At 34.8% G+C, this 17,853-nt stretch overlaps 1 protein-coding gene across 4 annotated transcripts; it reads right to left on the bottom strand.

The window, feature by feature from the left end:
• Positions 1 to 723: 723 nt before the first annotated feature.
• Positions 724 to 11,135, bottom strand: LOC133303025 (uncharacterized). Of its 4 annotated transcripts, XR_009750417.1 has the most exons (16): positions 8,195 to 11,135; positions 7,973 to 8,101; positions 7,704 to 7,892; positions 7,581 to 7,627; positions 7,187 to 7,472; positions 6,834 to 6,981; positions 6,546 to 6,755; positions 5,246 to 5,350; positions 3,876 to 4,072; positions 3,543 to 3,758; positions 3,161 to 3,436; positions 2,896 to 3,043; positions 2,673 to 2,806; positions 1,939 to 2,025; positions 1,601 to 1,863; positions 724 to 1,526 (listed from the first exon to the last, which is right to left on the bottom strand). XR_009750417.1 is itself a non-coding variant. In XM_061502856.1 (15 exons), exons 1-15 carry the CDS (start codon positions 10,850 to 10,852, stop codon positions 1,777 to 1,779), a joined length of 4,917 nt encoding a protein of 1,638 aa, XP_061358840.1. In that variant the 5' UTR covers positions 10,853 to 11,135; the 3' UTR covers positions 724 to 1,776. The 4 variants fall into 4 exon arrangements, 3 of the variants coding, with proteins under 3 accessions (XP_061358840.1, XP_061358842.1, XP_061358841.1); XM_061502856.1 differs by having other exon boundaries at positions 724 to 1,863; XM_061502858.1 differs by having other exon boundaries at positions 724 to 1,863; positions 3,161 to 3,430.
• Positions 11,136 to 17,853: the final 6,718 nt, after the last annotated feature.

Here is a 17,853-nt window from a genome sequence, read left to right as displayed (position 1 = left end):
AATGAAACTTATATTTTGTATGTATATACGACATTAAATTTTATGCTAAAAAAACTGGTAAATAATGTTCCTAAAATAAGGAAAATATGAAAAATAACATCCTACAATATTTGTCATTCCATTAATAAGAAATTCTTACATAAAAGTATTGCTTATCATAAGCACTTACATCAACAAATGACCCATACTAGTCAACACGTGACCTCTTCATAATAAAATGTCTGTACACATTTGGATAATTTAGATACGTTAATAATAAATTTGAATGTTTATGCAAATTGTACCTAAGAATTTCACCTCATTCACTTCCACTAAAACTTCCAAACAAGGATATAGAAATTTTCCTCCACTCCACTAATAAACATCCGAACAACAGAATAAGAACTCTCTTACCATTCCATTCTATATATTTCAAATAAAACATCCAGACATCAATAGTTCGATGAAATATTTAAAAACAGTATTAGTAATACTATCTTGATAGATGAAAGATAAAGAAAGCTCCCTCTTAAAAATAATATTATACAGCATAACAAAATTAAATGATCTTAATGAGCAATATAACGAACTGATTAAACTCCAAATAATTTGACTGGTAAAATAAAAATAGAAATTCTAAATGAAACCCAACCTACAACAAAGGCATGGCCTCCATGCAAAATATAAAAAGAACTATACCGAACAGAATGAAACGGAGAACATGAAAAGAGTAAAAATCTAGATACTGAATTGCGCAATATTTTGCAGTAATGTATATAGAATTATGAAGTATAATAATCCATCTCACTTGATGCTATTTCCAAAAAGTGTAGGACAAAATTGTGCCAAAACCTTTCAGCTTTTTCCTCGCTCAAAGCTACAGTTAATATCTGCAACTACAATTTGATTTAATTAGATAATTACCTTCACTTCTACTAAACTTAAGGAGATCCTAGCTCTCCCCCACCCCAGTAACGAAAAAAATGAAAGGAAATAGTGAGAAAGTACAGTGATGTGGATCCAAAGGATGGAAGCCCCTCATTTTACAGCTACACAAGCCTGGCATGCAGCATGCTCCACCACAGGTATCATGAAAGGGAGAAAACTTGTCCCGTAGATCAGTAAACGACACTCCTTTTTCAGCAGTAGAGGCAACAAGCTGACATTTTGACAAACCTAATCGCATGAAAGCTATACAGATCCTTTTTTTTGGTGTTTTTTTTTTTTCCTTGGGAAGGGGGAGGGAAAAATTTTCGGCAACTGAAGAACAAACCTCGTACACATGCTGTGTTCCCGACAATAATGGGCAGTTATTTCCATCATAAAACAGCCTAGAATCTTCTCACATTGCCGGCCAACCTCAACAAGTTGTGGTTGTTCTAGCAATACCAAAACCTGCTTATTAGATGGATACAAGAAATGAATCTGATACTCTCGAAACAAACCAATTGTGTTGAGCAATGCTAGGTACCAAACACCACTCTCCGGGCTCTTCTATGTCATCCAGTAACACTAAATGTATTCGTCATCATCCTCCCCGTAAGAACCTGTAGTTCTTATTAAAACCTTGAATTGTATCACAAATTTTAAAATGCTATTTTCCAAACTGAGGTATGTATACCAAAACTTGTTGACATCACTGGAATTTTTGCAACTTTATGAGCCTAAACCGATTGTGGGTTAAGCAGAAATGCAATGAGCATAAACAGGGCCATACTAGACACCAATTTCTGCCAAACTATGTCAAAGACAACATCCTTCAGTCCAGCAAATGATGTTATCAGTTCCACCAGAAATCTAATTTACAGCTTCAAAGAAAAGAACCTGAGGTTGTAGATGCCCTCTTTCACACATTGTGAGAACATCCGCCCATCCACCAATTATCTGACCATTTAAGAAAAAAATTGAACACAAAGAGTGACAGAAAATATATTCATCTGTTCAAAGACTCAAACTCACCTTGACAGTCTTGTCATCATACATAATCCATTGTTCATGGTCATGACTATAAGCAAAGCAATGATAATGCTGACCATAGTAGCAAACCTAAAATTTTAAATAACACACATTAGGAACATAAATAGTGCAGAGAAATTGGGATTGCACATCACCATTGAACCAGGTCTTCATTTAAAATGTTTACGTAGAACTAACACATTGGCATGAGATATGACTTCTTTTTTTCCATTCCAAGAGTAAAATGTTACTCAACCATTTAATAATGAAAATAAAAGAGAAGGGAGGGGGAATCTGAAGTTTTCACTCAGACTTTCAACTTCCTTTGTGGAAATTTTAGGTATATCAAGTTTCTTTTAAGTAGTAAATGAACTTTTTCACTGACCAGAGCAGTCCTTTCAGGATTTGAATATGATGTATACAAAAAATTATTAGAGTGGGGAGGGAGGATGAATAGAGAAACAAGCAGGAAAGAAATATGGAGTGGTTAAGGCTGCTTTCAGCTCTCCCCCACCCCCACCCAAAATAAAATCTTGCTACGAACGCCATATACTCAAATCTTCCATTTTAAAATGTGCCAAAAAAAGCAATATTCAACATGGAATTTTTTATTAGGAAATGTTTACATTGCATGTGTCCCTTCTCTAATAAAGCTAAATCCATTTCTTACAGCGGCAAAGAAAAAGTAATCAATATAAATATAGACATTCCTTAAACATTATCATTCAAATACATACCACCGAAACCAAGCTATGGGTGCTTTTAGGATCTAAACCCCGATACAGGACACTGATATCTATCTTGGTGCTCAGGGCGCCCAGAGTTGCTGTTATATCATCAGCACTCTCACATGTATTTTGCCAACCTAAAACTGTAAATACCAAACATGTAAAAGAAAGGCCAAAAAAAGCATACAAAAGAAAAGAAAAGTCAACATTCCTCAAGCAGCAACTGAGGTACCTGTCATAAAAACATGGGGTGGAGTTGAAAGAAAGTGATGTATGTGATTGAGCTTGCCACAGCCACCAACTTCTAGATCACAAGCCAACTGATGGTTCATCTCCACGAGATTCAAAAGCTTATCAAAGGAGCTTTGAGCAAACATAACCTGCAAAATGAAGAAGGGATCCAGCTAAGGTACATAACAAGCATAATGCTTTGCTCATATGCTTCCAGCAGCCGAAAATCAGATAAACTGTAAATTATTATCCTTCCTAAAAGGTACCTTCATTGTCCGGAGGGAATTGGCATTTATATTGTGAAAGAAGGAAGTATACTTCAAATGTCGGGACTCCCGACCACAGTGATAGCAGTTCATTTGTTCAAAAATGTCCATTCCAAAAAGTGAATGTGCTATACAACTACTGTTTGCACAATCCCAAGATCCCATGCAATTGCTTTCCACTGATTCTGAATCAGAAACACTTGAACCACGAGTAAATGATTGATGTAGGCAGTCAAATATTACTGCCAGTACCTCAGAAGCATCATTCATCTGAGCCTGTCAAATGTCAGTATATTAATCACATAGTCCACAAAAGAAGTTACAGCCTATCAAATGTCAGTCGCTACCGTACATCATTCCTTTTCTATGTCAGCGAAGTTACCTCCTGGAAGAAGTTACTATGAGGATATAGGTTGCTTAGAGCTATCCGCAGGGAAGTAGGTGCAACTGCTTCTCTTGTTGAATCCTTTGGTGCAAGGTCCAGCGCAGTGAAAATTTCATACAATGCACAGACAACACAAGGATTACCTACATGATCATGCTCTGATTTTGATCTGCCAAGAAATCCCACCCGAAAGCGTCGTAAATGCCACAATGACTGAGCTCGTGCACAGACAAGAAGTTCTTTCAGGCAACGGATATAATACATCAATGAAATAAAAGTGCACCAGCTGATCTCATAACAAATTGGAAAACTGGCTTTCAAAAGACCTACCTGTATAATAACATTGAGAAAACAATTATATTCACCCACTTCATTCTTCAGTCCAGTACCAAGTAAAGTAGCTCCATTGACATCCTCACTTGATTCTTCCACAGGTGGACAATCCAAACAATCTACTTGTGAAGAAGCTCTGTGAGACGCTCTTAAACCGGAAACCGAATGCAAATTCCCACGTGCTTGATATGTGTCTGATAAGAAGAATCTCTTATAAGGTTAGAATCATCAAAGTTCCATAATTCTTCAAGGTGAACCCAAAATTCCTTTTATAAGCAGGTGTAAGATTTATTATAGCTAATTTAGTGGAAACTGGAAATATTTGCGTGACTGTCAGAGATTTTACTGACAGTTTATGTCAAATTTTACTTGTGGCCCAAAAAGAAATTAAGGCATGTAGCCAACAATAATAAAATAAAATAAAAAGGAATTATGGCCACAACAATGTTTAGTAGCTGGAGAAATGGCAAAAAATAAAATATATTATACAATTCCATGCACTAGAAAGGAAAGGCAAGTGGTCACTAAGTACTCAGAAAGAAGGTAAAGCATTCAACATGTTAACATGGATAAGTGGCAAATGCAGCCTTGCAACATTTAGCTCATAAAACAAACAATGGGCCTCTGAAGGATCATTGATGAGAGCAAAATGTACTAATCCGTATCTTAAATGCAGCTTTATCAATTAGCAGATGATAAGAAAATATAATTATCAAACCATGGAGAAAGTTGGCAATGGGAATTGAAATGAAAAACAAAATAAGCCTATTCTCTGGTGTAGATATTGTCAAGAACCAACTATTCAAAAAGATTGAACTGTGAGGTGGAGGGTCAAGAATGGTTTTATATCTCTTGAGACACCCCCTCTCACAAGAACCATAGGACTTGAAGTATGGGCAATGTACACGTTCTTCAATTTAATTATGAAAAGTGAGGGTAGCAAGGATTGAACTCCTGAATGCTTGATCATAGATTAGGGCCTCCAATACCATATCAAGAACCTGAATGGCTATCCATCACGTAAATAAACAAAGCAGTCAATTAAGCTCATTCCCTATAAAATGCTGGCCATATCTTATTACATGAACCTAGTACATATTTATTAAGCCATGATATGGGTATTAATTTCAAAGCTTCAAATTTAGCAAAGAAAGCAACATGCCAAGGGATCAGAATGGGAGAAAGGAAACCTTTCAGATAAATCTGCATTCAAACAATTTAATTTCCATTCTTCAGTCATTTACAGCGAGGGGGATTTTGCAAGAAGGAAAAAATATATGTCAATAAGTTTAAGAAAACACATCATAGATGCCTAAGATAAACACCACCGGTCTAAATATGTATGTAGGGAGAGAAAAATATTATACCCAGGCTTTGGCGTACAGCCATTTTAAGATCAGCTTGGAATCTTTCCTCCTCCTCATCTTCCACTTGCAACTCTTTCATTACCTTTGATCCATTGTTCTCCCACACTGATGGTACATTCAAGCAACAGCAAATTAATTTTCATATTCGGGAAAACACCTTCACAAGATGCTTTTTACTATTATAAATGACTTCAAATAGGCTCACAAACTGAAATAAGATTTCTGCATCAGTAAACAAATTTCAATTTGACATAATTCTTGCACGAAAGAAGCACAAGTAATGCTTATGAGTTTTCAAACACTATAAAATCTGATTTTGTATCTAATTTAACAGTAGAGTTTATTTTGACCAAAAACTTCTTTGTTAAGAAACAAAGCCCACTGAAGAAAAACATTATTGAAATAAGCATTGTCAAAGAAAATATAACTGATATCATGATATCGTTCTATGCAAATCAAGTAATGCCATCACACCTCACTGAAAAAATAAATACAGCAATTATAGATCATAATTTGTAGCCAGATTTGGCAATTAATTTCCAATACACAATATCAGATAATTACACTATAAACCCAGGGATAAGAGATCCCAACAGAAGATAATTGGGCTACAAAATAGCCCGAGTGCCAAAGAATAAAAGAGTCGACATGGAAAGAAACTGTATCATATACAAGAACCTAATTCAACTTTATTATCAAAAAAGAAAAAGAAAAAGAAACTAATTCAAATAAGACACAGCAGTTAATTAACTTGGAACATTTTTTTAAAAAGAAAAATATATAACATTGAGAATGATAACATTATGGCCAATGAATAAACTAGGTAAAACAAAGATGACACAAGACAAGCAGCCTACATTTGACTTTACATGTTATACTTTCACAAAAAATGATTAGGATATTTTCTGTAGGTGGCAAAAGGCAAAACATGAGGTTCAAATCAAGATATTAAACCCACAGTTGTACCAGTGGTAAATGAATTATAATATGCAAAGTAAAGCTCAAATGGTAAAAAAAAATTGTTGTCATGGTCTTAACAATGGAAAGTCTTCCTAACCGTTTCTTAAAATTTTGTGCATCCCAGTAAACTTTTGTAAGCTAAACATATATAGTGCCATAGACTAGCAGCCCGAAGATAAAATTATGAGTCAAATATTATCATCATAAAGAATTATGAGTCAAATATTATCACTATAAATAATTGTGAGTCAAATACATCTGATAAAAAACCGTAATTAGATAAGAATTAATATGCACCAGCATTATATGGAAAGAGTCTTTGGACAATGTTAAAACTAACCATTGTTAGCATCTTGATTGTTATTGAATTTAGCCTGCTCTCTCACGTTACATTCAGTATGCATATCCTCAATATTCTCCTTTTCAAATGAGACAGATTCAAACTTTCCATCAACCATTTTGGAAGAATTCCTATGCCGTTTGTGCTTTTTTCCTGCACGCCGATCAGGCAAAGGAAGACCATTCTCCAGACCAACTCCATTAGGCAAATCTGTTGTCGAATAAAATAAAAATGTGGAGAACCTCTAGCAAAAAATAAATAAACATTGCATTTTGAGAGACCACCAACCTTGTTTAACTTTTGACTGATGCAAATAATTAATCTTTTGGGTAGCTGAATCAGCTAAAGATTTAGTTGGCACCATGGAACCATTCGCTGTGGTGACAAGCACACCATCCAGATTGCTTGGGCACCCATTCTCCTTTGCCAACTGCTCCTGAAAAAAGAACGAGTTCTAAGGTATATTTCCTGCAATACCTAATTTTTATCTATAAAGTATTTCCTTTAAGTTGTACATTTGCCTTACAGGTTCATTGACCAGGCAACAATAGCTTAAAGACTAGAAAACAGAAATTATGTCCCATTTCATTCAGTAGGAGAAACTCCAAAAAAGAGATTCATACTTGCATAGGTGGTCTTACATGTTTGTGCGCATCCAGACAATCAGCAATCGCCTTCAATTGATAATCATGAAGCTTGTCCGGCATTTCCTCTAAATATGTCCCAGATGATTTCTTTTGTTGCTCAGCAAGATGCTTCTGTTTTGCTTCATTTTCAATCCTTCGTTGAAATTCCAAAGTTTCTTCAAGCTTTTTTTCCTCCTCTTCTAGCTCAGTTTTGCGCCTAAATTCCTCTTCATGTTGTTCCAAGTCATCACCATTAACAGAAACAACCTCATGATCACTATCAGGTGCAACTAGACTGGAACTGCAGCAGAAGCACATCAAAAACATTTTTAGGAAACAGTTGATCTAGAAGATTATATAATAAAAAAATGAAAAATCCAGAAAAGAAAATAGATAAACATATACTGACTCAGGTGTTGTAGAACGAAGCAAGAGCTGCACATGACTGCTTGTGGCCTGCAAGACAGAAACTTTAATCAGTGGTCATGGACAACAGCTCAATATGAGTAAATTCAACATGTATGATGAATACCTTGGAATCTCTTGTTTTTCTATGATCTCTATTCTTCTTCTTATCTTTTGTCTTCTCCAGATGTCTCGTGTTCTCATTTCCCCCTTTAACAGCCTTTCTGGAATCAAGAGCAAGTTCAGCCAAAAATGCTTCGCTTGCAGCATCAGACTTCTCTCTTGCATCTTTCTCAGCCAAACCTTCCAAAAGTGCCTAAAAGATCAAAACAAAGGAACATATAATTAAGTAAAAGATGAAGCAACAGTACATGCTTCAGCAGTCTGAATACAAACCCTTAGGTACGACTTCACTAAAGGCACTAAAATTGCTCGATAATCATAAGCAGAAACAGGCCCAAGCTTGAGTTCCAATTGTTGCATCTCTGTAACATTTCTAATGATTCGTGCATCAATTTTGCTAAGCTGCACAGCAAAAGAACTAGGTTATAACATCAAGGTAAAAGATCATCCTTACAGTTATCTTAGTAGACATTTGACAATTATCAACAAACTGACCTCTATAGATAAGTGCTCTTTTAGTTTCTGAATAGCAATTTCTATACAACTATCCATTTGATGCAAGAAGTCCTTCATTCTCCATTCATCTTCCTCACCCGATTCCAAGTCACATAACTGAGAAGTCACACCAGCATAAGTTTCCTCATAGCCAAATTTATTAACATTCATTGCTTCTGCTTCTTGCAAAACATTTGATATAGCATCCAATTCAAACCTATTGCTGACATACATCACATCATTCTCACTCTCAACGAGCTCTTCTCTCCGCTTTTTTAAAACAGACTCATAGCTTTGCTGGACAAAGTCACCAACATTTTCCCTCTTCTTACCTTCTTCAAGGCAAAGATCCTCTACTGTCTGCAGTGCTTCCTCATAACTTATGCGATCACACTTCTTCTCACATAAGCTTTGTAGGTGATAAAACTCCTTCTCGAGCATCTGGACAATATCCATTCCTTGATGTTTTTTATCTTCTCTGGTCCTCATCCATGATGTCAATTGATCCCCAATAGGTGAACTTGAAAATATCCAGCATAGCAAAGCATCATTACACTGTGAAATTCCATCAGGAGAACTTGGGGTGGTCACATCATCCAAGATAGCCCCCTGAGCTTGTGTTGGCAGTAAACCCTCATCCAGAAGAATGCATGATGCATCTCCATCGAGAACAATCTTCTCTTTGATCTCAGGACCTTGACTGATATTGTGCAAATCATTCATGGGACTACTACTTTCATCAGCATACCTACCCAACCCACAAGCATGAGATATTTCCTGGAGAAATTGGAGAATTTTCTTAAGCTGTGAAGCTCCCAGAAAGCATATGCACATTGGTGTTTGGTCTACACCATGGTTTAGAAGTTGAGAACCAACAGCAAGACCTTGTATCTCTCCCATAGTAAATTGTATGACCTTGTTAAGATGACTCGCAGCAAGACATTTGTGTCTAATAAGCATCATGAATACTGCATGAATTTTCTCCAGAAGTTTTGCACGCTCAGAATCATCAGAAACAGGCCAACAATCAGCAGTAAGATTAGCCGTACACTGTCGGTCTTCAGCACCTTCTTTGATATCACTTTCTGATATTTTACGACAGTTACTACTTTCTGTTGTACAATTGCAATGATTGTACCCTACATTTTCCTTCTCATGGTAAGAGCCGCTTGCATCTTTAAAACAATCATTGTAGTCCTGAGTATGATGACCCAAGTACGAATCCTCAAGAAACGAAGAACCATTGAATTTCGCTTTATTATCAAGCATTTTAATCGCAGCTGAGACATCCACAGGCCTCCAAGAACAATTAAGAATCATCTCAATCCATTCATTGTCAACATTTTGGGGCAAAAGTCTCCGCAATTTTGGCACGAGATTCCCCATGTGTTCCTGCACAACATGCTGCCTGTGAGATTCTGAATTACAATATTTCTCATCACAATGGCAGCAAAGCCAGAACTTCCAAGTTTTATTGGGCCCAGCATATGACAAAGCTTCTGACAAAATATCTTTCGGCAAAGGATCCTTCGAAGACCCAAAGTGGGACTTGAGATCACAAATTTTAATCTTAAGCAAGTCCTTCTTCATATCCACACTCACTGAATTCCAATATGAGAGCACCCAGTTCTTCCTTTCATCTGTAGAACCATTCTTTCTCATATTTCCATGCTTTCGCCTATCACCCACCCTCTGACTAAATCCTGAAGATGAATCTGGTGCTCTATCATCCCTATCTCCTTCGTTCGGAGATTGGGGAGACTCTGGCTTTTGCTGCAACAGCCTTGCAGCAGCCACTCGAACTTCAATTTCTTTTCTTCTTTCCTCGGGTGTTTTGGTCACCTTCTTGATCTCATTAGGCCTTCTAGTTTGAACCAACCTCACCTCCATTGGGTCCTCCGCGGTCCTCCTTATCGGAATCAACCGAAATCTCTCCTCTCCATTACTCAGATTTTTCATCCAAGTGGACAATGAAGCTATGTTTGACTTCTGAATTAGCTGCCTCAATTCATTCTGTACATGTGCTATCCGGTCTTCCACAGTTGATATCTTCTGCTCGCTCTCATCCTGCAAGGTCTCCTTCGCAGGATCATTGGGGTTTTCAACCGCAAGCGCCCTCTCACACTCATGCACCACCTCCTCATATTCCTTGCCTTCAGTTGCTACCTCCAACATCAAATTGGCATAAAAATGCGCATACTCAACTGAATTGGGCGCCAGCTCAGCTGCTCTCCGCGCGGATTCAATGGCATTCTTCAAATGCCGTTGCTTCGCGCTCGGGTCATTGAGAATGGACGCCACTTTGATAAACACAAAGCCCTGAACTCGGTGAGCGAACGCCAAGTAAGCCGAGTCCTCGTCTTTCGAGCACAACTCCTTCATGAGCTTCAGTGCCCTGTTGTGGTTACCGCGCCGAAACGCAGTGAGGGCTCGCTCGCATTCGAGTTTGATTGTGGAGTAATCGTAATCGGAACCCTCAAATTGAGGAGCCAATTCGATCTTGCTAGGGTTATCAATATTATTTTCAGAAACGCTGCAGGAGTCATGGTCGGGTGAAATGGAACCATTGGCGGCTCCGCCGTTGGCCGATTGCGCCACCAGAGAAGCCGCCGGCGATTGTTTCGAGCGCGGAGCATGGTTTCGCTTTTTGTGTCCCATCAATTGAGCTCATACAAATCCGAATCACGTGCATAAATACGAACAAAAATCCTCGTGTGTGCCTATGTTTCGATAGAGAGAGAAACGATACGGAATATGAAGAAGAGAGAAAAAGACCTGACCTAGAGAAACAGTAAGAAGAATAAAGGAAGTGGTTGCCGGAGACGGTGACGGAGAACGATCAGCGGCGAAATCTAGAAGGTAGTGGGAACTTGGAAGGTTAGGCAAACGCTGTGAATGCAAAAAAACCACAGTGAAGAAGACACGCAGAGCACGAGGACCTACCTACGCAAGAAGGGTGAGGCTTCATGAAAATGAGAGCTAACACAACTGATAAATAATTTTTGAAATGAAATTGAGTGAAGGGATCAATGTAATATTTATAGCTAATAAGACACGTAATCAAATTAACCACAAACATTTAGCAACTTCTCTTTTTAATGTTTAATCTATTTATTTTATTATTCTCTGTTAATTGGATGAGTTTTGATTTTGTTTTAGGGAGTGTTTGGTACGCGGTATTTTTTCAGATTCTCGAGAAACTGAATTTTTTAAAATTTTTAATTTTTGATTATTATCATAAACTGAACGTAAAAATCATATTTTTAAAAATCGAAATTTCCAGACAAAAAAAAAAAATTCTCTCGTACCAAATGCCCCTTAATGACATTTTATAACGATTCAATCAATTACAATTTATAAATTTGATTATATGTTGGATTGGTTTATATTTTGTATTATAAAAAAAACATTATTTGCACTGAATACAAAAAAAAAAATGACGCGTGAAGCACTTCCATCGTAGTTATATTTATATTATTTAAATTCAATTTATTAAACATTATAAAATTCATATATTATCATCAACTTAAACATTAAGATAACATGTATCTACCAAAAACAATAAAATAGCGGTTTACAAGGTAGTTCGTAAGTCAAATGTTAGCGGGTTTTAATTGAAGGCTTGGAGTGGCGATTTCTTTGTTTACATTTGACGTGTAAAAATTTCGGTCATTATAAAATGCGACAGACAATCCAACTTTTAACGTTAATATCACATTTAAATAAAATAAAAAAAATTAAGTTGGTGTCAATTTACAAGGTTGTTGACATGATTCACTGTTAATTCACATAAAAATAAATTAAATCCACGAATAATAATGAATATAAATTCACATCATCCTTTTTCTATAATAAACATGATGAATCAATTATAGATAAATATATATATATATATAATAGTTTGAATAAAAATTTTATAATCCGATGTAGCGCTAATTGCTTTTAAATTTATAATTGCTACACATTTATATCAAAGCAAAATTTTAATAACAAATTTTTTTTATTTCATGATTTTAATTAGGGTAATACTTCTCTTATGTTGTATAAGAGAAGTATTATCTCATGCTCAAACAAAAGTTAAGAGAGAGAAAAAAGTTGGAAGTGAGAGAAAAAAATCTTATGAGACCCATTTAAAAAATATGAATGTAAGAGATAAAAAAAAATTATATAACATAAGAAAAGTAATTCCCTTTTAATTATCTCCTTGGATAAGTTAGGTCCCTCGTGTATCTATGGTCCTAAGCGGACTAATTCAAACATTACAGGACATTTATTCAGATTTGACGCAAAGGTCCTCGTCACGGTTGAATCTATGTTATTTTGACAGGTTTTAATTTCATTTGTAATACAAAAAGCTGGATTATATTGTAATTACCTTATTATTTATAATTAATCCCTCGCTTAGGTGGTAGAAGCGGTTGGTAAACATTTATCAAATATATTTAAGGGAAGGATATATTTAAGGTAAATTATTTTCGTACGTTAAATAAGATATTTTCTCTTAGAGATGTCAAAATGAGTTAAAGTCTGCGGGTCAGCTCACAAAGTATTGTATTTGGCCCTAACCCATTAGGAATTTTTTGTGGTAGGTTATTTTTTAGCCATAATCCTCAAAGCCTTATAATTTAGCGGGCTGGGTTAGGTTTGACTCGCGGGCCAAACTTTTTCTTTTATCAAAATTTTTCATTATTTAAAAAACTAAAAGTTATATAAATTTAAATATTTATAAATATAAGTAAAAATTATTGAAAATTTGATGGAGAATATAAGAGAAGGTGAAATATGAAAGAAAGGAAAATAAAGTGTAGAAAAAAATAAAAGAGAGAATAAAATAAGAATAAGTATGAGCAAAGAGTCCTACGTAAGGACCTATCTTAGATGCATTTTTAAACATTGAAGTCATGAAAAATAAAGAGTTACATGTTATGAACCATGTGAAAGGTCATTTATAATTCATGTGAAATGTCATCCATAATTCATGTGAAAGGTCATCCATAATATTTTACAATACCAATTTGGATGTATTATACAATTCAACACCATTATTGTGATGATTATAGAATATATCAAATGTCATGAAAAATAAAAAGTCAAGTGTTATGAACATGTGAAAGTTCATCCATAATATTTTACAACAAAAATGAATTTTTCAGTAGTGATATGTTTTAACAGAGATTTTCATCTGCGCATCAATAAAAATAAAATTTTCTATTAACATATAATCATGTTATACATCCAAATTTGTATTGAAACATATCGTATACAATGCACTTTAGTAATTTTGTGAATAATAATAACTGTTTTTTTTTGTAATGGTAGTAATTAAAGAAAATCAATTATTTTACTTTCAAATATATAACATACTAAGAGCAGTTATTCGGTACTGGTATTAAGATAATTTTTCTATAATTACTTTTAGTTTTTCACTATAATTGTTGTATTCTGTTATGACTCCCGGTGAGAAAATATTTATTTGATGAAATCATTTAATAATGAATATAGTAAAAGTAGTAACTAAATTTTCACTTATATTAAAATTTTGTTTGCATTTTCACTATATTTTATGTACAAATCTTATTTTATTAAAAAATTAGATTATAAAAAATTTATAATTTGTATAAAATATGTTAAGAAAGTGTTAAAAATTTATTTGTTAAAATATTTTTTAACGTACTGAATATGATAAAAAAGTTGTGAAATTATAATTTTGGATGGCCCGCGGGATGGCCCTAACCGATAAAGCTTTTGGCCCGTGCGAGCCTTGATTATTGATATTCATTTGGCCTGCGGGCTTTTTGTGGGCTAAGGCCAAATGGGACAGGCTGATCCATTTTAACAGCTCTAATTTCTCTCTCCTACATAAATAAAAAGTTGGATCCCTCGAGCTTCTTTTTATTTTTATTTTTTTTTACAAACAGTGGATCCGCATATTTGTTTCTATGACATGAGATAAGAAAATAAATTAACATCCTATATTTAATACCTAAAATAGTCTGATTATAAATTTACAATTTAAAAAAATAGAGGCTAAAGTACAAGTGATTAAGTAACATCATCAATTTTAAAACTGATTAATCGGTTGTATGTGAAGGAAGCGTGCAATTTTTGTCCATGCAACAATCATTTCTCATAGTGGCATTAATGGCGTCGGCCTTGAATCAGCTTGCATTTGCTGACAACCGCTTCACTGCGTCATTACAATCATTTTAGGCAGGAAAACAATGAGCGCCATTGCATTTGCAGCTGCTGCTGTTTTCTCTTTTAATACTCATAACAATACCTTTTCTGATTTTGCAGGCAAATCAAAATTAGTGTCATCAACGCCAAGCTTTCATATTTTGAAAGCAAATATCATTGAACCATAAAGGTAACGATTAACCAATGACTTGCCTTCTAATATTTGGTTGTTTGCGGCCAATGTTAGTAATTTACAGTTATAACCTTGCTAATGTGATAATGACAACTATGTTTGATATCTTTGTGGCTCGACTAGGTAATTAATGAACCCGGGAAGAAATAAAAAAAAATAACATTGTCTGCATACAAAAGTCTTGACATTTAAAGTGGAAATCAATTTATCTATAATTTATTATTGTCCATGGTAATCAATTTATTTTGCAGATAATAACTTAGATAATTGTACACTATGCTAAACTTAGATTAAATACAATGTCAGCATTGTGCAAAGAGCATCTCACTCTATGCTCCTTTCACACAGTAAAATTGTGTATCGGCTAAAGGGGGAATGGTTCTACAATAGTATGCATCTGTTCTATGTAAAAGTGGAGCAACCATTGACTATGAAGCTCCCCATATCTCACGAGACACCCTGAACTGCCCTTTTCAGCAGAAAATGGGAAACTGAACATATGCAATAGGTCCTGCACTGTCTTTCTCATAAGAGAATATCTTGTCACCTTGCTCCTACGACCCCATCCTGTGATAATATCTATCCGATAAGAGGAGTCCGTGATGGAAGATCACAATCAATGGATATATAAAACCATTAAAAAAAACTATCACCCACCAACTTAAGCTTTTGGGTTGAATTGGTTCTTTACCTGATATCAGAGTCTCGTGTCCCGGGTACGATCCTCGTCGCCCGCCACTTTCTTTCAAATGAAATTTTTTTGTTCGCACAGGTAGGTAGGCCTGTGCATTGTCCACTCTTCAAGCCTAATGGGCTCTCGTGTGAGGGGGCGTGTTGAGATATATAAAACCATTAAAAAAACCCTCACCCACCAGCTTAAGCTTTTGGTTTGAATTGGTTCTTTACAAATGGGTTAAGCTACTTCAACGATAGTAAGCGGGTACGACTCCACATCTTAACCCAAAACTTTAAGGCATTGAGTCCATGGATCTTCTTACTTATATACACTTCACTTAGGCTTTTTGATCCTTATAACCCTTTATTAATAATTAATTACCAAATTGACCTTCATTATAAACTATTTCAAAAATTTAACCCCCTCAAAAAACATAACACCAATCTGCCCATGTTTGACCGTTGACTACCAAGCCTATCCGGGTACACCCCTCCCTACCCGGGTAATTTTTGAAATTTTTTGCATACCCGAGTAGGGAGGGATGTACCCGGGTCTTTTTCTTAGCACCTGAGAAATTGCTTGAATTATTTACCCGGGCAGGGAGGAGTGTACCCGGGTAAATGTCGTTTTTGAAAGAAAAAAATTTGAATTTGAGTCCAGATAATATGATGTAGTAGTCTATTTTGAGAATACAATTTACAGCAACACCAGCAACCTTGACTTCTTGCTTTTACAAATATAACTAAACAAGTTTTGTTTTATGTAACTTGAAAGATGATTAATTTTGCATTGAACAAATATCTCTTATATAAGTTTTAGGTGGGGGTTAACTGGACCTTGCATTATTTTAAAACGTTCAAAATGGTGAAATTTATTTATGACTTTCGTTTTAGCCATTATTTCTTATTGATGGTTTTAAACGTTGATATCTTGATTAATGGTGATTATAAAAAAAACAAACAATCAATGGCCCAGTTTTTAATTTCAACATTAATTGACTTGGGTCTATAATTTTGTTTGACGAATGAGAGGTAGTGGTTAATCAAATTAGGCTGTTTAGAGATTACCAAAAAAAAAAAATAGGCTGTTTAGTTTCCAATGCATTATTGATACTGATGGATCATAAATATTTCCCACTAATTTCGAAATGTTTAATGTGTTCTTCCTTGAATGCAACCATTTTCATCAAGTATCAGCATCTTAAAATTGAAGAAATTTGAGCCTAATAGATGTTGTTTCCTTAAGACATTTGTTCCCTCTATTAATGTCCAACGTTCATGAATAATTGTCTCTCAGAATAGAACAGATTGTGTCTCCAGAATTATGGCACTATCAATCAGGAGCCCCTACAAACGTAATCGAATGGTAGAGAAATCACACTCTTTAAGTCTAAGGCAATATGTACTATGAGTATGGATGCATCCGAGTGACTTAGAAAAATTCGAATTAATTTTTTCTGATGAGCTACATATATATATATATATAGACACTATCAATCGCCGCCGGCGAACAGTTAAGACCGACGATAGCAAACCGATTAAAATAACTGAATGCACCGATCGCCATTAGAATACGATCATAGTATGAGCAGCTTTTTTAAATTGTCAATATAATGGAATGATATGATTCTATCAAAAGAATATTTTCATCTTTCATAATTCTATAGAATTTTTTGATTCATCATTTGGATTTCGAAATTGTTGGTTTTAATGTTAGGATTCGTTGGGAAATTGCACTCTCTAAATCTAAGGCAATATAAGTATGGATGCATGTGAGTGACTTAGAGAAAATTGAATTAGTTTTTTCTGACAAGCTAGTGTATATATATAGATACTGATCGAACACCATGAATCACATAAATGATTGTTTGATCTTATTTATAATTTGATAAAGTAATTAATATTTTTTGATTAAGTAAAATATATTGACACATTGGACATTCAATCACTAACAACTAGTGCGGCATAATTGGAATGGGTCGTGCTCCGCTTCCCTAATGGGTTAACGTACTCACGTAACCAATAGCTCAAGGTCTTGGTGAGTTAATATTTTTTTTTTTTTTTTGAATAGCTTAACCCAGCATTTTGGGTTGGTTAGTCCAGGTTGGCTTAGTAGACCTAACCCATACTCACAGAGGGCTACCTAACATGTTCTATCTCTTCTTTCTCCTCAAATATAAGGTTATTTTATAAAAGTAATCATTTTCTTTTTTCAAATACTAACAATCAATTCAATGAATTTTTTTTTTTGGTAAGCAATTCAATGAAAATTAAATTTGGAGTACTCTTGACTATACTGATTTTTAGCTGGATTATCTTGATTTTTTACTATATTGAAATTTAAATTTATTAAAAGAAAAATCTTGACTTTTATTACATAACTAAGCGAAGCCCAAAAGAGAAAAAACTAATATATTACAAATCAAACCAGGTTATGGATGGAAAATATTTTCAGTGTTATAGGAGTATTGAATATTTGGTATATCATTTACTAAATAAATAAATAAAAATTACATTGCTTTTATCTTTATATTTATTTCCTCTTATATCTTTTTTTTCCCTTTTGATGCCGCAGCAAAATCAGATTGCAGTAAGGGATCATCAAACTCCAATA

Source organism: Gastrolobium bilobum, unplaced genomic scaffold, assembly GCF_033153095.1.
Source record: "Gastrolobium bilobum isolate Gb01-03AN ecotype WA unplaced genomic scaffold, APGP_CSIRO_Gbil_v1 utg7742, whole genome shotgun sequence".
NCBI classification, from domain to species: domain Eukaryota; kingdom Viridiplantae; phylum Streptophyta; class Magnoliopsida; order Fabales; family Fabaceae; genus Gastrolobium; species Gastrolobium bilobum.
Note: the sequence above shows the minus strand (reverse complement) of the source record. Positions and strands in the feature narration are given on the sequence as shown.

Bases quoted from the DNA above. Each gene is read 5' to 3' on its own strand.
- LOC133303025 (XM_061502856.1), bottom strand. From the start codon at position 10,852: ATGGGACACAAAAAGCGAAACCATGCTCCGCGCTCGAAACAATCGCCG. The intron at 7,893-7,972 runs GTTTGTATTCAG...TTGATCTTTTAG, and splicing joins TAGTGAAGTCGTACCTAAGG to GCACTTTTGGAAGGTTTGGC. The intron at 3,437-3,542 runs GTAACTTCGCTG...GACATTTGACAG, and splicing joins ATAGTAACTTCTTCCAGGAG to GCTCAGATGAATGATGCTTC.